This window comes from Hyaena hyaena, unplaced genomic scaffold (assembly GCF_003009895.1).
Source record: "Hyaena hyaena isolate Hyena2069 unplaced genomic scaffold, ASM300989v1 scaffold_175, whole genome shotgun sequence".
NCBI lineage: Eukaryota > Metazoa > Chordata > Mammalia > Carnivora > Hyaenidae > Hyaena > Hyaena hyaena.
This window is the reverse complement of record NW_024080808.1, coordinates 2,804,491-2,817,934: the sequence shown is the minus strand read 5'-3', so window position 1 is coordinate 2,817,934 and position 13,444 is coordinate 2,804,491. Positions and strand designations below refer to the sequence as shown.

At 37.1% G+C, this 13,444-nt stretch overlaps 1 protein-coding gene across 1 annotated transcript in view; it reads right to left on the bottom strand.

The window, feature by feature from the left end:
• TXNDC16 (thioredoxin domain containing 16) overlaps positions 1 to 13,444 on the bottom strand; it is a gene marked incomplete at its 3' end in the record, with an annotated part of 102,144 nt that overhangs the window by 84,681 nt on the left and 4,019 nt on the right. The window contains exons 2-5 of the mRNA XM_039240509.1: positions 8,793 to 8,910; positions 7,445 to 7,750; positions 5,946 to 6,028; positions 529 to 602 (exon numbers count right to left, since the gene is read on the bottom strand). Of these exons, the coding sequence (XP_039096440.1) occupies positions 529 to 602; positions 5,946 to 6,028; positions 7,445 to 7,607 (320 nt within the window). The remainder of the gene's footprint in view (positions 1 to 528; positions 603 to 5,945; positions 6,029 to 7,444; positions 7,751 to 8,792; positions 8,911 to 13,444) is intronic.

The window sequence follows — 13,444 nt, the reverse complement described above, 5'->3', positions numbered from 1 at the left end:
AATAGGCTGGGAAGGAGACAAGAAGGACAAACAAGTATCCGCAGCAATTAGACTCTGAGGAGACAGGATCTGTCCTCACTTCTTAGGCCGCATCCCAAGGGTTTGAGAAAAAGATTTTGAGAAACCTCAGAGAGACTAGCAGACCAAAGTGGAGACGAATCTGTAACTGGGACATTGGCAGGTCCCTCAAAAGTACATTTCTTTCACACCCAAATATGGACCTGACAGATCTATTGAAAACACTAAATTTGTTAAGTGCTTACTTTCCAGGCACTTATAGTAGTTTACATAAGAATTCTCATGTAATATTCAAAACAAGCCTGTGAGGTAGGTTTTATAGCTATTTTATTTCATTTTATAGATAAGAAAGCTTAAGTGCAGGTAACAAATATACGACTTAAGACTTTGCTAAACTTCATATATCCCCCCATGTATAAAACTTTATCTTGGCTTAGTGATATTTTATATATTTTAATATTCTAGAAGTATAGCTTTAATTTGTCTATCACACTCAAAAAAATAGTTTACCTGAATAAATATACTTTCATCAAATCCTCTTCTTTTCCACAGTATCTTGATGTTTCTTCTTTGACGCAATTAACCTTTAAAAGATTATGTTTAAGGTTTTGAGTATATATCAAAATGTCAAGTGTCTTGGTTATGGAAACAAGAAGGAAAATTAAACACTACAGTCTGTCTCCAGGTCAATTTTTAAAAAAAATTTTAAGGTTTATTTTTGAGAGAGACAGAGAGAGAGAAAGAGAGAGCGAGCGAGCACAAGTGGGAGAACGGCACAGAGAGAGCGGGAGATAGATTCTGAAGGAGGCTCCAGGCTCTGAGTAGTCAGCACAGAGCCCAACACAGGGCTTGAACTTGTGAACCACAAGATCATGACCTGAGCCAAAGTCAGACGCTTAACCAACTGAGCTGCCCAGGAGCCCCTCACACTTTTTATTTTACTTTTCTTTCTGATCTGTATCCTATCATTGCACATTTTATTCAAGTGGGTTACCTCAGAGAAAGGAACTGTTTCTACACCTAAGAGTTATATTTAATTATACTTAAAAGTTTAAATTTAATTCAATATTATGGAAAAAGTATAAGGTAACCACGTAGAAAAAGAAAGAAACAATTTAGGCAAGACAAAAAATCATGAGCAAAAGCTAAGAAGCAGAAGTAAGTGGTAAGTTGAGAGCATGAAAGCATCTCAGCAGTTGGAACACAGGTATGGCAGATACTGCTGGTTTTTGTTTATTCTTTTTAAAAAAATATTTATTTATTTATTTATTTATTTATTTATTTATTTAGAGAGACAGGCAGAGAGAGAGAGAGAGAGAGACAGGGATAAAGAGAATCCCAAGCAGACCCCTCACTGCCAGAGCAGGGCCCAACACGGGACTCAGTCTCAGAAACCACAAGATCATGACCTGAGCCGAAAGCAAGAGTCAGATGCTTAACCAGCTGAGCCACCCAGGCGCCCCACTGCTGGTTTCTTACCCAAATTCCATCCTTCCCTTTTGTTTTATTAACATAACTTCCCTAAATATAAATGACCCCAATGAAAAACTTTCCCAGGTTCCCCAACAACTAGAGATAGCCAAACAGTGTTAGGAGAAGTCACTGGGGTTGCATTAAAGAATAAAGAAGATTCTTAAAGGGAGCTGACTTACACTTTTCCCACTTCTTCCTGACAACAAACAGACAAGACACTGAGGTGGCAGAATTATGGACCATGAAGCATCTTTAAAGGAGAAACCCTTGCTGAGGATGATGCAACAGAAAGAATGAACCTGGGTCAAACTGATGCTGCTCAAGTAGCCGTAACAGCCCTTGACAACCCTGTTGGCAACATGAAGATATAATGGAAGGCAAGGGAATTAAATGAATTAAAAGTTAAATGAATATCACTTCAGTACAGGGTAAAGATGAATAGTATCTGAAATAAAGCAGAAAAGGACAGAAGAAATTTGTGAGATTTCTCACCAATACTGTAAGTAAAACTAGGGAGAAAACAGAGCGTGTGTATGCAGTATGGGATAGAGGAAGAAGGGAGGAGATAAAGAGAATGAAGAGGTTTCTAGATGGGGTGAAGGGTAGCCACCGACAAAACTTACACTAAACTAAGGTTGGAAGAAAATTATATTTTAAATTTTGTAAGTTTTTGTTTTGTTTTTTAAATGAGTTGGCTGTTTTGTGTGTTATTCAATTTAATTTTAATGGAGTTTGAGGAAGCAGAATGGAAACTAGGGAAGCTACGTTTGTTTTCAAAAGCTACAAAAGGAGAACTGATACTCAGAAAAATACCAGGAATAGAGAAAATTAGAATTAAAAGTCAGAATACTGCCATAACCAAGGGGTGTCTGGGTGGCTCAATCAGATGGGTGGCTAACTTCGGCTCAGGTCATGATTTCATGGTCTGTGAGTTCGAGCCCCACACTGGGCTCTCTGCTGTCAGCATACAGACCACTTCAGATCCTCTGTGCCCCCTCCCTCTGCCCCTCTCCTGCTGGCATTTTCTCTCTCTCAAAAATAAATAAACATTAAAAAAAGAATTTTTTAAAGTCAGAAGATAGGGGATGGTTGACATTAGGACAATAGATTTTTTTTCTATTCATCCGTTCAACATGTATATGAACACCTACCATATGTTAGTCACTCTTCTAGTCACTGGGGGTACAGTTAAGTTCCAAATAAAGATCTTTATCTTTAGAACTTACATTCTAAAAGTAGAGACAGACAATTTTAAAAACTAATTAATATGTAGCGTTAAGCCCCACAAAGGGAAAAAACAGTAAAGGGATAGTACGTGACAGGACATTTTAGATAGGTAATCAAGGAAGGCTTGGTGGGGTAGAGGGTGACCTTTGCACAAAGAATTGAAGGAATGTAGTGATGCATATCGTTATATAAATACATGGAAGAAAGGAGTTCTGAGCAGAAGAGAAAAATACTTGCAAAGGTCTTATAGAAATAACACATCTAGCAGGTTCAGGAAACAAAAAGATGACCTGTAGATGTCAGGAACAAACTGAGCAGGTTGGAGGGGCAGAGAAAGAAATACGAGAGGAAGCCACTGTCCACAAGAGTGAAAAGTTTCGATTTTATCCTAACTAAAACAGGAAGCCTTTTGGAGGGGTAGCAATGTGACCTGACACATCTGACTTACGCACGGAGAAGAATTTAGTGGGACAAGAGTGAAAGAGAAAGGCCAATTATTAGAAGGCTATGGTAGTTTCACAGATAAGAGGTGATGAAGATTTGGGCAACAGGGGGTCAAAGTGGGGAGGTAGGAAGTACTAAGATTTGGGAAGTTTTGATAGTAGAACCTAAAGATTAAATGATGGATTGGTTATGACAAAAAGTCAGAGATGATTCAAAGGTTTTGTTTTAAAATCTACTTTGACATAGTAAGAGAGTACACCAGCCTCCTTCTGGTCATCACTTGATGATACATCTTTTTCCTTCCTTCAATACTTTGAAGATGTCTGAAGACTTTAAGATGCATTTCTAAACAGCATACAGTTGGGTTTGGTTATTGTACCCCACGAGCCAATCTTTGTCTTACCTGGAATATTTAGTTCATTTATATTTTAGTGTTTTCTTCATCTACCTCTGCCTCCTGAAATCTTGACTTTTCAAGACAATCTCAAAATGCTACTTTTTGTAAAGTCTTTCCCAATATCATACATGGCCTTCTGCCCTGGCAATCAGATATGAGCTTCCCTTCCTTTAAACCTCAGTGGCATTTTATCTGTATCTCTTATTACAATGATCATGTTCTGCTAGTTACTGAAGTGATTTGTGTTCATTCTCCCCTATTTAGGACCTAAACTCTCCAAAGAAATAGACTGGGTCTTCACCACATATCTACCTAAAAAACTAAATAAAGTAAGCTCATTCCAATGTCATAAACATTTACCTAATATTTATTATTGCCAGAGAGTGAGCTACTTATTCACCAGTCTTCTTTCCACATAGCTTAGCATCCTCAGCTGTAAAATCAAGACTTTACATTTTTGTTAGTTCATAACGGCAATACGCTAGGCATGAACCTTAGTATTCTATTTTAGTTACTAGATATACAGTTACTACCTACTAGATAAATAGCATGACTATCCCTTTTGAATGTCATACCAACCTAGTATTTCATTTCTAAACTTTAGAATTGTATTAAAAGCTCCTCAAAGGTGAGCACCATCATCATTCAAGAGTATAATCAGCTGTTGAAAGTTTAACAAAGTTACATATAGAAGAAAAGATCTTTTGAAAGTAGTTAGCAGTGACATAGAAATAGAGAATTGGTCTTTGCCTCTGGTTCCTCACACATTCCTAAAACCCTTGGACAGGAGTATCTTTTGTTCTTACACTTGCTCTTTAACAAGTGCTCTTTAACAGTTCCTTACGGAAGAGCTTCTAAGAGGCTTGGAAACTCCTGGAGTATCTTTTTGCACGCTAAAAGACTGATCACTGGGGGGCTATCATCTGATAGCTTCAAGATGGGGGCTGCTCACCAAAAAGACTAAGACAAAGACATGGTTAGAAGACTGAACTTTCTGCCCCATCTCCCATCCCCTGGGCTAGAGATGAAGCCAATCACCAGCAGCCAATGATTTAATCAATCATGCCCACATAATGGAACCTCCATAAAAACCCTAAACGGCAGGGCTTGAAAGCTTCCAGGCTGGTGGACACATCTAAGTAACGGAAGGTGGAACACCCCACACTGCAAGAGGCCAGAAGCTCCTGCGCTCAAGGCTCCCAGACCCTGCCACATGCATCTCTTACATTTGGCTGCTCCAGAGTCTGTCGTGTATAATAAACCAGTAATAGTACACAAAGTGCTTTCCTGAGTCCTGAGAGCCATTATAGCAAATTATAGGACAAGCAAGGAGGGGGTTATGAGAGCCCATAATTTATAGCCAAGTCAGACAGAAGTTGTAGACAACCTGGGAATCCTCTACCTCTGACTGGCATCTGAAGCAGAGGACAATCTTACAGGACCAAGCCCTTACTTAACCTGTGAGACCTGGGCTACATGGGTGGTCACCATCATAAGTGACTGGTTAGAAAACTCACACATTTGGTGTCAGAAGTGTTCCATGGATAGAGGGAAGAGTTTCGCTTTAATAGGCAAGGTTAGTTAACCTTTCTATGCTTCCTGCCCTGTGAACTCAAGCTGCAGGGACCAAATAGGTCAGCAGCAGTCTCTCAGAGGCAGAAGGCTAATGAACTAAGAAAGAATAAATGTACACAGAAAGTCAGGTAGACACTAATCTGAGAGAATTTAATAATCACTGGGTTATTAATCATTCAATTTTCTGAGGTACAAATTCTAAGATTAAAGTAAATGAAAAGCCCGTATAGCTATCTAATCCCTGATGCATCTGGAAATTTTCCATAATACTCCATGGCAAGTTTGAACATTTTTTGAGAAAAAAATTAAATATGTCATTTCAAGTCAGCTTGTTTTGACTTTGTTCTAAAAATAAAGGAAAAACTGCAACATAAGCAATTATAAAGACTTAGAAGAATAGGAAAAGAAAAATACTTCCATTTTGGTACTTCAGTTTGTGCTAACAGAAATTTAATAAATAGTTGAATGTGGAAATCTACTGTATTTGTCAGGCAAACAAAACAAAAAAGCCTAACTATAGCACTGAAAACTGAACTATACCCCCAATGAAACAGTTTACAAAACAAATGAAGTTCTAAGCTAAAGAATTTTGAACAGCTTTTTTTCTTCATCTACATGTGCTAATTTACACAATAGTCTAGAAGTATCTTTCTGTGCTTCTGTTTTTTCTTATGAAAAAAAGGTAGAAAAAAATTATTTTTTCAGTTTGGAAAAAGATGTGAAACATAAGTATTTTTAGATACTCAGCATTAAGTCACACAATTATAAAATGTTTGTACTAATAATTTAGTAACAAAAAATATCTTTCTACCTTTGCAACTGAAATTCCAAAGTCCTGGAGAGGTTTAACAGCCTCATTCAGTTCTTCAAGAAATATGGAAGTTCTTGGAGAATCTAAAATAAGAAATGTTCTATGAATGTTTTATGGCTCGCTCCTTAGGAAAGATGAATTTTTAAAATTGAGGCCCAAAGCTGCAAACTGAAGAAGAAATGGATTCATTTGCCCAACAAATATATACAATACAACCAATAATCAAGTAAACATACCTGGTTATACAATTTTATACCCTTATTTCTTATTGCTTCATTATTCTTATTTTTAATGTTTTTATGATGATTTTAATTTTGTAAGTGAATTTTAAAATTTTCTAAAATAAAAATAAATAAATGTTTAATTCAAAACTAACATTTGGCATTATTTTTCCAGTTTCTATATATACAACACACATGTACACATGCACAAAAGTTTGTTTTTTTTTTTTCTGGGGAGTGAGCAAACAAGCAGGGGAGGAGCAGAGAGAGAGGGAGACACAGAATCTCAAGCAGGGTCCAGGCTCTGAGCTGTCAGCACAGAGCCCAATGTGGGGCTCGAACTCACAAACTGAGAGATCATGACCTGAACCTAAGTCAGACGCTTAACTAACTGAGCCACCCAGGAGCCCCTGCACAAAACTTTCAAAATGATTTTAAAATACCATTTCCAAATCACAATTTAAGAGAGCCAACAGAAATGTGCATTAATTTCACTTACTAATTTCAAGAATAGTATATTTTAAGACATAAACACTTAAGTGAGACCATTACTATTTTTAGGTATGTTCAGTACTTACAATGGTTAATCAGTATAATTAATGTTACACTAAAGCACAGTATTAAATAAAAGCATTATTAATGCTTCACTTAAAATTTTAAGATACTTTAAAAATATTCACTTGCTAAAAATATCAAAAAGTATACTATCAGAAATGACTAGATGAGGGGTGCCTGGGTGGCTCATCTGACTTCGGTTCAGGTCATGATCTTGCAGTTTGTGGGCTTGAGCTCCACATTGGGGTCTTGCTGACAGCTCAGAGCCTGGAGCCTGCTTCAGATTCCATGTCTCCCTCTCTCTCTGCTATGCCTCTCCCCCACTCATATTCTGTCTCTCTCCCCCAAAAATAAATAAACATTATAAAAAAAATTTTTTTAAAGGACTCATGAAATTCAGGTGTTACTCCACCTACAGCTAACTCTTAACTAGTATTTACCATGGACTAGTCACATGAATGAAGTCATTTAATCCTCACAATAAATTTATAAAGTATTATTTCCTCATTATGGATGACAACAAAAACAGAGAGAGGCTAAGTGATTCGACCATAATCACACAGAAGGTCAACTGGCACAATCAGGATTTAAACTCAGGCAGACATATTTTACTAACAGCTTTATACATGATACTTATCCTGACAATAAATTCCCACTAATACTACTGATTAAACAGCAATAGAAACATCACAAAAATCATGTTAGAATATAAAAAATACTTACCAGCTTGACAAAAATAAGCTAAGGAGGCTTTTCCTGGCTGCAGTGTACTGAAGTATTTCTGAGGGCTCAGTTCTGATAGAGAGTCTACTGCTGACTTATAAAAAATGCACATTATGACAAAAGAGATGCCAACTCTGTATATATTGTAACTGGAAGACATCATCAGCTATAGTTGTGCATGGACAGGAGATTTTTGTCTGTTTTGTTCACTGCTGTGTTCTGTTGCATAAGACAATACCTAGCAAGGGCAGGTGTTCAACAAAGTTTTGCTGAATAAATTTGTTACACAAATGAATGAAGTAAAATCTGCAAAAAGAATAATATAAGGCATTACTTATATTTGATTTTGCAAGTACTTTCTTATTTCCTTCTAGTAAACATTTGAGAGGGATGATCTATAATGATATTGATTTGATAATACTATTGATTTTGGATACTTACAAAAATATCAAGAAAATGTAATATGAAATATTTTAAGTTTAATAGATCTTTACTAGAGTATGTTAAGCTATCATTTTTAAGGGTTCTAAAACTAATTCTCAAACCTTATCCAATCCTTGTTTTAATTGGGCATTTTATTTTTCTCTACCCAAAGTAGATTTACAATGAATACTCAAATAGTTATTTAATACCATTACCATGGAAGGGAGATATCCAAAACCTACATCTACTATGTTTACATTCTTTTTGCTTTAAATTTCCTGGAAGATAGCTCTTAAAACTATTTAAGGAGCAGCTGGGTGGCTCAGTTGGTAGAGCGACTGACTTCAGCTCAGCTCATGATCTTGGGGTTTGTGAGCTGGAGCCACATCGAGCTAGCAGCTATCAGTATGGAGCCTGCTTCAAAACCTGTCTCACTCTCTCTCTTCCCCTCCCCCACTTATGATCATGCGTGCATGCTCTCTCTCAAAAATAAACAAACATTTAAAAAAAACTATTTAAGAACATTCCTTCTAAATACAGTTATTTTTTAAAATAATTTTATAATGTTTATTTATTTTTGAGAAAGAGCATAAGAGGGAGGGAGGCAGAGAGAGAGAGCGAGGGAGACACTGTATCTGACAGAGGGAGTATCTGACAGGCTCCAGGCTTGAACCATCAGCACACAGCCCAATGCAGGGCTTAAGCTCACAAACCGTGAGATCATGACCTGAGCCAAAGTCAGATGCTTAACCAACTGAGCCACCCAGGCACCCCATAAATACACTTTTTTAAATACATTGACTTAGACTTACTTATACAGCTTAGACATTTAAGTATCTTTTTCAACCCATGTTTTAATTCAACTCTACCTTCTGAACTCAGACTTATTTTAAAACCCTCCTCTCTTCTTCCATGCTGCACTTACTTCCATGCTGTCCTCTGCATCTGTTGCCAATTCTTTGTCTTCCATTTTATCACTTTCAAATTTCTCTCAGTTTCTTCTTTCTAGAAGTTTTCTACTGACGATCTATAATATCTAAGTTCTAAAAGAAGACAGTTTAGGAAAATTAATATAAAAATATCATACTTCCAGAAGGCAGGGATACACCCACAGGTATAGGTGAGATTTCTAATTTTCTTTTTATTTCAAATAAAACACCTACCTTTCAAACAAAAGATCACTATCTCAAAACATGAGGCAGAAAAAATAGCTAAAAATTATTCATAATGAGAGGGGTAGACTTTTTCAGTAAAGAACAAAATAATAAAAGAATGAAAATTTACACGGGTGCCTGGGTGGCTCAGTCGGTTAAGCGTCCGACTTCGGCTCAAGTCATGATCTCACGGTTCGTGGGTTCGAGCCCCAGGTCAGGCTCTGTGCTGACAGCTAGCTCAGAGCCTGGAGCCTGTTTCCGATTCTGTGTCTCCCCCTCTCTCTCTGACCCTCCCCTTCTCATGCTGTGTCTCTCTCAGAAAAAAAGAAAAGAATGAAAATTTAGAGAAAATTGTACTAAATTAGATACTTATTCTGCTCTCTCAATATAATCACTAACCATATAACACCTTTGCTTAAAAAGCAGGTATTCTTAGGGGTGCCTGTGTGGCTCAGTCGGTTAAGCATCCAACTTCAGCTCAGGTCATGATCTCACAGAGCCCTGCATCAGGCTCTGTGCTGACAGCTAGCTCAGAGCCTGGAGCCTGCTTCAGATTCTGTGTCTCCCTCTCTCTCTCTGACCCTCCCCTGCTCACTCTCTCTCTCTCTCTCTCTCAGAAATAAATTAAAAACATTAAGAAAAGAAAACAGGAGGGCTTTTTTTAAAAACAGAAAAAAGCAGGTATTCCTAAAAAAGGAGCTAATTACTAATTACTTCTTAACATTCTTTTCATTAGAGCTAATTTCTATCAGTGAATAAAGTGGCCATCAATATTTTATAATGAGCCAAGAGTTCAAAAATTCAAGTAGAATGAGGAATGAGGACTGTGAGAGTTACATAAAAAAGTAATTTTAAAGAAGGGGTATCCTTGACATTAACATTGATAACACATTTTAGCCATTTTTAGTCAGTTTATTTTAAAGCCACTTTATATTAATGAGGATGGTTTAAATAGGTCATTCAATATTTTCTTCATCGGTGGAAAGGAAATGCATGTATCCTGAGGCTAAGGGAATAACTATATATGTTACTAGTGAAATAACTAAAACCCAATTTAAAATAAACCTTTTAAATAAAAGTACATTTGAACGAGTCAAGAATAAATATAATTTTTCCTGGGCTTGTGGTTATAATTCAGTTATTTTAACACTAAATTGGACAGTAGGGTTAACATTATTCTTTTCCCCTAGAATGAACTTTGTAGCAGTAAAAGGTCTAACTGCACATTCAATGCTAGAATACTTTCCCACATCTATCTCATTGGAAAAACGAAATTATTGATGTGAAAATACTACACATTTGGTCAATTAGAAATGTTTGTGATTGTCCTTACATAGATATTTTCAGGGATAGGAATTCATTAGTAACTATGACCTTTGCAATTTTTCCATCTTTAATAAATTTGATTACTTAATAACTTAAAGCAGAGAATACTGCACAGGTCAACCAGAAATAGAGTTTATGTGGTCTTAATAAGATAAACACTGAATAGTGATTTAATCAAATCTATGACAACCACAGTTCAGAGGATGGGAAGATAGAAAGTAAGGGAACACACGGTATGGGAAAAGAAATAAAGGAGAGCTAAGTCTTCACTTTCACAAGACCAAAATCCAAGTTTATTGGAAATAGGAAGATCAATGCCAAAAGAAATAGGGGGAACAATTGAAATAATTGCTTCTAAGGAATAAGAAATTGAAGAGGGAAAACACCAAGGGGACGTTCAAAGTCTTATATAAAACCATGTGACTCCTTAAATACCTTTTTATTTTGATTGAAAAGCTAAAGTCATACTATTTAAACTATATCAAAATAAAAAGCTCTGCACACCAAAGGAAACAACTAACAAAACTAAAAGACAATCTACTGAATGGGAGAAGATTTGCAAATGACATATCTGAGAAAGGGTTAGTATCCAAAATATATAAAGACGTTATACAAATCACACCAAAAACCAAACAAACAAAACCACCCCCAAGTATTGCAGTTTAAAAATGAGAAGACATGAACAGACATTTCTCCAAAGATGATATACAGATGGCCAAAAGACACATGAAAATATGCTCAACATTACTCATCATCAGGCAAATGCAAATCAACACCACAATCTTGCACCTGTCAGAATGGCTAAACTCAAAAGCGCAAAAAACAACTATGGGCAGGATGAGGAGAAAAAGGAACACTCATGTACTGTTAGTGGGAATTCAAACTGGTGTGCCACTATGGAAAACAGTACGGAAGTTCATCAAAAAATTTAAAATAGAACTACCCTATGATCCAGTAATTGCACTATTGGGTATTTACCCAAAGAATATGAAAGGGTGGGGAATGAGAAGACCTGCAAGAACAGAGTAAAAGAAAAGATACAAAAGGAACTCAGTGACTCTTTTCCTCCAGTAGGTAGAAAATGGAATAGAAAACAATACTAATGATTCAAAATCTAAATATCAAGAAAGAGATGAATGCTTTGGGAGAAATGTGACTTTGGAACCTTGGTGTAGTAGTTTACTGGTACGGGGTAAACAGTTCCAGTTGTCCTGTGGAAGATGGGAATATGCTTAACTTCTGGCACTTCCCACCTCCAGTGAGTTAATTATGGCCACTGTGTAACTTATTCTGGCCAATAAAGGTAAACAAAAGTTCATGTCTCTTTCAGGCAACAGTTTAACAGTTCATGTGTGATAGGGCAAGACTTATTTTCTTCTATCACAGTCATTAAAAATGCTCAATTGGTGGCTCTTCCTCAGCATGAGTCCCAGAATGAGCACAACACAGAGAACCCTCACTGACATGCAACAAGCGATGTGCCATAGGGGGAAATCAACCTTATTGCCTTAAGCTACTGAGATTTGAGGGGTCCTTACCGCAGCATAATCTAGTTTATCTTCACTTGTATACAAACTATAACAAGAACTCCAAAACACTGGCTCAGAGGCCAAGGAGCAAGGACTGTTCAGGGCCTAACCAAGGAAACTTTTATCAGAGACTGGAGCTTGGCAATCCACAGTAAGGAGAGACAAAACATTTGATGAAAGTGTCACTATAAGAATTTGGAGGTAACACATACTTAATGAATTTATAATGAGCATGTACCCAGGCTTGTGTGGCTAATGAACTTTTTTATGGCCCTAAGAAAAGAGGCTGGTAGTCAGCAGATGAGCACTGTGTGATAGTTGCTGTTAGTTATGTTTAATAAGCTATTCAAAGAAAGGTACTCAAAGAACCACTGCCATCCAAGAGACTAGCCGGTTAATGCTTACACAGTCCTTTAGCCCACTCCCTTCTATCGTCAGAAAGCAAGCTAACAAGGTGCTCAGCCATGGAAAGGGACCATGCTCTCCAAAGCCAACTTCAGGTGTGGCCGAAGATAATAAAAATGGAAGGACCTCTTGCAGAGTAAAGCCAAGGACCGTGGAGAGCTATGCCCTAGGGCATGTGCCAGAATACGAAATATTCGTCACTGGTCTGCAATAATGAGATAAACAAAGAAATTGAGTATAAATGTCAAAAAGCTTTTATAGTCCTTTTTACACAGTAGTTTTGTGTTTTATGAATCTAAAAATTTTTTGTCATGTGATAGGTGTTTTCATTTTATTTTTCTTACAATTCATTTTTATTGTATTTAATAAAAATTCAAAGTAAATTGGAATTTTAAAAAACTGGTCATTCATAATACCTTGAGAAGCACTGAGCTAAAGAACACAGTGAACAGAACAAGAGCCCTAGCACTATGTGCCCAGTGATATTTCAAGGTTGCTATAGTCTACAGTCTGGTGTATGTCTTCCATTCTTCCCCTCTCCAAATTGGCACATGTATTATAGTTATTTGTCCCTACACTATCCTATGTATCCAACTGGGGGTGGGAGACAGATAATTTATAATGTCCTGACTGAGAAGAGATTAACACTACTGGGCATTACTCAGAGATCCCAGACTGTTGAACTTGGTACAGAGACTGGATGGGATTTGGGGGCTATGTCCACTGGGAAGGGCCAAAGATGAACTACGTGTAAGAAGGAGAATATCTGCTGACAAAAACGGTGGACTGGTCAAATCTTCCTAGTTCTCTATACATGTCAAAATTGTACTTCCCCACTTCCTTGATATAGGTAGTGACGTGAATTGGTCAATGAAATGTACAGTAACTTTTGTAACTTCTGGGAGCTTTTAAGAGTCAATATATACGGGGCGGTCTGGGTGGCTCCGTCAGTTAATCATTCAACTTCCACTCTGATCAAGATGTCATGGTTTATGAGTTCAAGCCCCGCATTGGGCTCTGTGCTGACAGCTCAGAGCCTGGAGCCTGCTTTGGATTCTGCATCTCCCTCTCTCTCTCTCTGCCCCAACACAGCTTGCACTCTGTCTCTGTCTCTCAAAAATGAATAAACATTTTTAAAAAATGAAAAAAAAAATGAGGCCTTC